The sequence below is a fragment of the Daucus carota genome, chromosome 6 (assembly GCF_001625215.2).
Source record: "Daucus carota subsp. sativus chromosome 6, DH1 v3.0, whole genome shotgun sequence".
In the NCBI taxonomy this organism is placed as follows: Eukaryota; Viridiplantae; Streptophyta; class Magnoliopsida; order Apiales; family Apiaceae; genus Daucus; species Daucus carota.
In genome coordinates this window covers 7,223,799-7,229,798 of record NC_030386.2, presented here as the reverse complement: position 1 = coordinate 7,229,798, position 6,000 = coordinate 7,223,799, and the positions used below count along the sequence as shown (strand labels likewise).

At 32.4% G+C, this 6,000-nt stretch overlaps 1 protein-coding gene across 1 annotated transcript; it reads right to left on the bottom strand.

Annotated features, from left to right (window-relative positions):
* Positions 1 to 3,513: 3,513 nt before the first annotated feature.
* On the bottom strand, positions 3,514 to 5,712 carry LOC108224451 (small ribosomal subunit protein eS1). Its single transcript, XM_017399086.2, has 7 exons — positions 5,572 to 5,712; positions 5,439 to 5,486; positions 5,242 to 5,347; positions 4,442 to 4,579; positions 4,162 to 4,347; positions 3,880 to 4,080; positions 3,514 to 3,776 (listed from the first exon to the last, which is right to left on the bottom strand). The coding sequence occupies exons 1-7, from the start codon at positions 5,580 to 5,582 to the stop codon at positions 3,681 to 3,683; spliced, it is 786 nt and encodes a 261-aa protein (XP_017254575.1). The 5' UTR covers positions 5,583 to 5,712; the 3' UTR covers positions 3,514 to 3,680.
* Positions 5,713 to 6,000: the final 288 nt, after the last annotated feature.

Sequence of the window (6,000 nt, the reverse complement as noted above, 5' to 3'; positions counted from 1 at the left end):
TTTTTTGGAGTCCTCATTTCAGCGGAGTCTTGGAGTCCGCATTCTTCAAAATTGTATAAAATATAATCTAGTAGTTATAAATTTATAAATTATTTTTTTTTGTTCAACAATATTTTTAAACATTATGTTCAACAACGTAATCAATTGTTTTATAAATCACAGGATGCTATGTTCTACTTCTATAAAATTAATTGTTGTGCATATTGATTATGTTATAGAATGTAATATTTAGCTTGTTGAATGTCTAAAGATATGGTAGAACAAAAAATAATAGAATTGAAATCACTAAATTATATTTTATCTAATTTTGAAAGAATGAGGATTCCAAAACTCCACTAAAATGAGGACTCGAAGGAATTTTACTCTCGTGGGTGGGTTTTTGTGTACAATATTTGTTCCGACAGTTTTCAGGTTTTTGTTTTTTTTTGCTGATAATTTTTCGGTTTCTCACTCTCTCCAACTACTTTTTAATTTGCGGCACGTCAGATACTCGAATCTAGGAGTGTAATCGAGCCGAGTCGAACACTGTCAGGCTCGGCTCGAGCTCGACTGAAAAGTTCGGGGTTGGAGCTCGGGTTCGAGTTCGACCGAGCCTTTCATTCCAAGTTCGAAACTCGGCTCGTAAATAGTTCGATAGGCTCGAGTTCAGCTCGAAATTTTGAATCGAGTCACCAAATATCGACAAAAACTCGAAATATGATCGGTTTGACTCGAGTTCGATTCAATGAAAAATATAAATTATAAATAAAATGTTAAATATATTTGTAAATATATATATATATATATATATATATATATATTAATAAAATTAAAAAATGATAGATGCTCGAGAAGGCTCACGAACCTTACGAGCCGAGTAATTTGAAGCTCGAGCTCGGCTCGGTAAAACATCCAAATAGCTCGAGTTCGAGGTCGGCTCGATTATTACCGAATCAAATTCGAATATTTTCTGAGCCGAGCTTGAGTAGCTCACGAACAGTTTGGTTTGTTTACACCCCTACTCGAATCTCTGATTATTACAAACACTACTCAAATGTATTTCTCGCAGATGTCTTGATATTCCTTCTGTCCCTTTTATTTATTAATATTTTTTTCAACTGCTTGACACGCATTTGAAGGTGTATATAAAGTATAAGTTTACAACTTTCTTTAAAAAATTTCTTGTTCTGTATAAAAATTTAAACCTTAAACTTTTATTCGGGAAAAAAAATTAAAAATAATTTATGAAACTACATTTTAAGAGATTCTTAAAATACGTGCCGAGGCTCCATCTCTTAATGTTAAAAATCGAGGGGGACGGAGGAAGTATAAAACAAGCTAAGTTTATTGCTTGATAACAACTTAGACATGTCCCAAGATTTTGGGCAACCATGATAGCAAGAATGAAATGAAATTTATACCCTAAATTGGAAGTGATCGAAGAAAGTGTTTATAATTTTTTTTCTTAAATCATTCCATTTCAAATTATCCCCATTAGAAATCTAACATATATTTTGAAAGAAATGTTCATTACACTTCAGGTTTCCTAAAATATTTATCATAATTTTTTTTTAACCAAATCATATCTGGTCACTATTTTTTGCTGCCTTTTCCTTTCTCCAATCTTTTAAAAATAATTTTTAGTGTCACCTTCCATGCATAACACCAAACAAATACATATTATAGATATAGGGATAAAATATTGTATTTATTAGGGGTGTTCGCGGTACCGGCGGTATGATTTTTTCTTAAAACTGCGAACCAACTCGCGTATGCGGTTTGAGAAAATTTATAAACCGCAACCGCACCGCGTAATATAGAAATCACGTAAACCACACCACAAAATTGCGGTGTGGTGCAGTGCGGTTCACGTGGTTTGTGGTTTATACATTTAAAAAAAATTATACTTTTGAATGAAAATATAAATATAATTTTAAACTATATGTATTTAAAAATAATTTTTATAATATATATATATATATATATATATATATATAAATTTAGAGTTATGATACTCATCAGAAGAAATATAAACTAAAATATAAGTATGATAGTGATGAAAAGATTTCAACACTAACAAATTATTTTATAGAAAACAAATATATTTATAATATTTAATTTGTTATCTTAGAACTGATCTTAATTTTTATTGTAAAATTATTAAAATTAAGTTAAGTAACTTGAACATACACACACACACACATAGGAGATAACATCGTGATAAATAATTTATCTATATAATATAAATATTTGTAATAAGTTATATATCTTTAATATTAGAAAATAGCGGTGCGGTTTAACCGCGCATGTATAATTTCAAACGGCAACCCGCACCGTACCGCGCGGTTTGTTAAAATTTCAATCCGCAACCGCATCACAAAAAAAAAAAAACCGCATTTTGCGTTGTGGTGTGGGGCGGTGCGGGCGGTTTATGCGATGTGGGCGTTTGATGAACACCCCTACTATATATTGGGGGTGTACATAGTTCAGGTTGGACAGGTTGACAGAATTTATTAACCCAATCCAAGTAAATCAGATTTTCAAAATTCCAACCCAATCCGAACCGTATCAATTTGTAACCCAAACCAATTTGTAGTACTTCGATTTGGATTGGTTTGGGTTAATAAATTATATAACTAGAAGAAAAATCTCAAGATCTTAAATAGGTCTTCAACATCTAATTCTGTTACACTAAAACTTACTTTAACAATCTTGTACAAGACATAAAATTGAATTCAGTTAAAAAAAAAAAATAAGTAGCAACAAATAATGAACAAATATATTCATGAATTTAATTTCATATTCTCATTCGTGTTACTTAAATAAATAAATTTTAGGCCATAAATACATTTACGTGACAAAAAAATTTCATGTTTGTTTGCTCTTAAACAAACATAATAATGAATTTAATCTTATATTTTCATTCATAAATATGTAAATAGCAATAAAAAAATTATTATATTAAATTTAGAGAGCACACAAATACAATAAAATTAAATGGACTAGGCTAATAAGTGATGGTAGTGATAAGTTTAATATGTTTTCATATTTTTCATGGGGTTGAGTTGGATCGGTTTATAAAACCCGAAACTCATGTTTAATCCAACTAAATTAGGTTAACATTTTTTCAATCCAGTTACTTGTGAGTTTAAAAAATTTCGGATCATATCAAATGAAATATGATCGGTTTGATAGGTTTCACCGCCGACCGTATACACCCATAATATTTATGTTTAAGATTTAAAAGAATAAAATTGTATTCAAATTTAACTCGTGAACTCTAACTTCAACACACTAACGATACAAAAGACATGTGTTTAAATTTAGATCCTGAAAATTTATTATAATTTAAAATTATAATTTAAAATTCTGTAGCAAATCCATTATAATTTAAAATTCTTTAGCAACAAAACCTTAATGATTCTAAGATTATGTTATAAAGCTTGGTTCATGTATTATATATACAAGATTTAACAAAAAATTGGTATTATAGGCAACAGACTTTAAGCTTCAACAATATATAAAAACAGCATGTCAATAAACAAAGATTAATAAAAATAAGATCATCAAAAAAGATTCAAGAGTATAGAATTTAAGCTTCAACAATATAACAAAATTTTATCCATATGAAATTTAACTGAAAGCCGCAATCCAAACAACTACAAAAGCATAGCAGCCTAAGAAGACTAATTAACCCTCTTCTATGCTCCAACAACTTCAGTCTCTGCCTCTACCATTGTTTCTTCAGCTGGCCTCTCAAGCTTCACACCAACATCTTCAGAGTAATCACCATGAACCTACACATACAAGGCCAAATCCATCAAGCTGTCATTCCAGTTATTTACCAGCATTATTAATTTACTTGGGGATGTAGCCACCTATAACAAGTAAAATACATACCTCCATCAGCTTGCCAATGTCAAACTTTGGTGCTTTGAGGATCTTAACTTTGCGAATGAACACATTCTGAAGTGGGAAGATGCTGGAAGTAGCCTTCTCTATTTCCCTGCCAATTGACTCGGGAATAAATTTAGCAACCAACTCCTTTAGATCGCATGAGCTAGCCTGATTCCTCATGATTTCAACCATCTTGCGGCGAATCTGCAGGTAATACAGCCCTCAATACCATTTGTCACTGGAACAGGCATGGCAACACAAAAACAACTCAAGAATATAACTAACCTGGCGGATCTGACTAGACTGAGCATAGCAGGTTCTCTTCTGCTGATTGGCACGTTTCTTGGTAAATCCAATGCAAAACATGCGAAGGGTGTAACTGTCAGTTGTCTTCACATCAACATGAGCCTCAATCAAAGTCTGCCACTTGCGTACAAGAGATCTCAGCTTGTCGGTTGTGAAATCCATTCCCTGAAAAGTGAAGTCCTCGTAAGTCATATTTTAAAAAATATACTAGTTGCATACAAAATAAGAAAACGAAGATGCAAAAATATCAAATACCCACCCAGAAGTTGGTAAGGACATTCTTTCCTTGCACGTCCTCTGCTCTCAAGCGGATCTTCCTGTAAGCCTGATCCTCATCTTTCTGAAGATCAGCAAGACTGACCTCAAAGACTCTATGTTTAAGTCCTTCAGAAGCAATCTGTAAAAAAACATGTCATGACAAACAATTACAATACAGAATTCCCTGTACTAATCCAGGAAGCACATATTATTCACTTTTACCTGTAATTACTGAGCAAAGTGGGTATAACAACTAATTGTTTAGCAATTAGTTACAGATCAAATATCAATACATTCTGCCATCTATAAGCAACACTACCAAAGAACATCAGGTACAATGGAATCCTACAACTTCGGAAGAAAAAGGATGATAAAGCAGCACAGCTAAAAAAACTAACATGTTCTGGCAACAATAGAAACGAATAAAGCATCTCAACAACTCCAATAACTAATCATATGTGATATGACAAGATAAAACCATCGAAATGTTCTAAACAATTGCTCACAACAATCTTAACAATTACAGATTAAATACCTACAAACAACACGTACACCCAATCTATACACAAATGAAAACAACAGGTTCTCAATACACTAAAAATAAAATAGACATCTCAATAAACAATAATAAATATTCATCATTCAGAATTCCCAACACAACACACATCATCATCGAGCTCAAAACAAACAAAATGCACATCCCCTAAAAACCCGATACAAATCCCACAAACAGATTCATGTAGCATAATCAAATAACAAATCACACACACAAATCTAGAAATGAAGAAACTAGTAAATTACCTTAGTACCCTGAGTTCTGCTAACTAGGGTTTTGCCAACATTCTTGTGCTCAAAAACATTAGGTGCCTTAATATCATACCAGTCCTTCTTGGCAAATGGATCAGTTCTACACACATATACATACACAAATACAAATACATACATTATAAACACAATCAAACACATATACATACAAAAAACATCATTATATTACTTACGCCTTCTTCTTTCCTCCTTTCTTTCCCTTGGAAATCCTCTTGTTCTTCCTGCAACAATTAAATTAAAGCCCTAATTACACTCAATTCATATATTAAATATAATCATAATTATTTTGTGAATCAAATTGAGTACCCGACGGCCATGATTGCGAATGGGGGAGATGGATTAGGGTTAGAGTGGCGCAGAAGCAGCTGCAGCAATCTTTTATAAAGAAGAAGACAGTGACTAGGGTTTTGTAGCCCGATTATGGACTTTATACTTCGTTTATGGGCCTTTCTTGGGCTTCATTTTCCAACACTCCTCTTTTCTTACCACGACTACGGCCCAATTTCATTTAACGCTCTTTCTAATGTGTGCCCAAGGCACACAGTAGTCACTAAATTTTATAAAAATGGCTTATTCTGATTGGTGGAGTTGATGTGAATGCAGGGGTCCATTCTCATTAATTATTCATCCACCAATCAAAAGAAGCTATTTTTATTGGAGTTAGGGACTATTGTGTGCCCTTGGGCACACCATAGAAAATCCCTTCATTTAATGTGCTTTTTCTTTTCTTTTTTT

What these genes read in the sequence shown, in the direction of transcription:
- LOC108224451 (XM_017399086.2), bottom strand. An exon ending in GCAGAACTCAGGGTACTAAG is followed by an intron (nt 4,580 to 5,241) that starts GTAATTTACTAG and finishes GTTTTTTTACAG; the next exon opens with ATTGCTTCTGAAGGACTTAA. An exon ending in ATGTCCTTACCAACTTCTGG is followed by an intron (nt 4,348 to 4,441) that starts GTGGGTATTTGA and finishes TTCACTTTTCAG; the next exon opens with GGAATGGATTTCACAACCGA.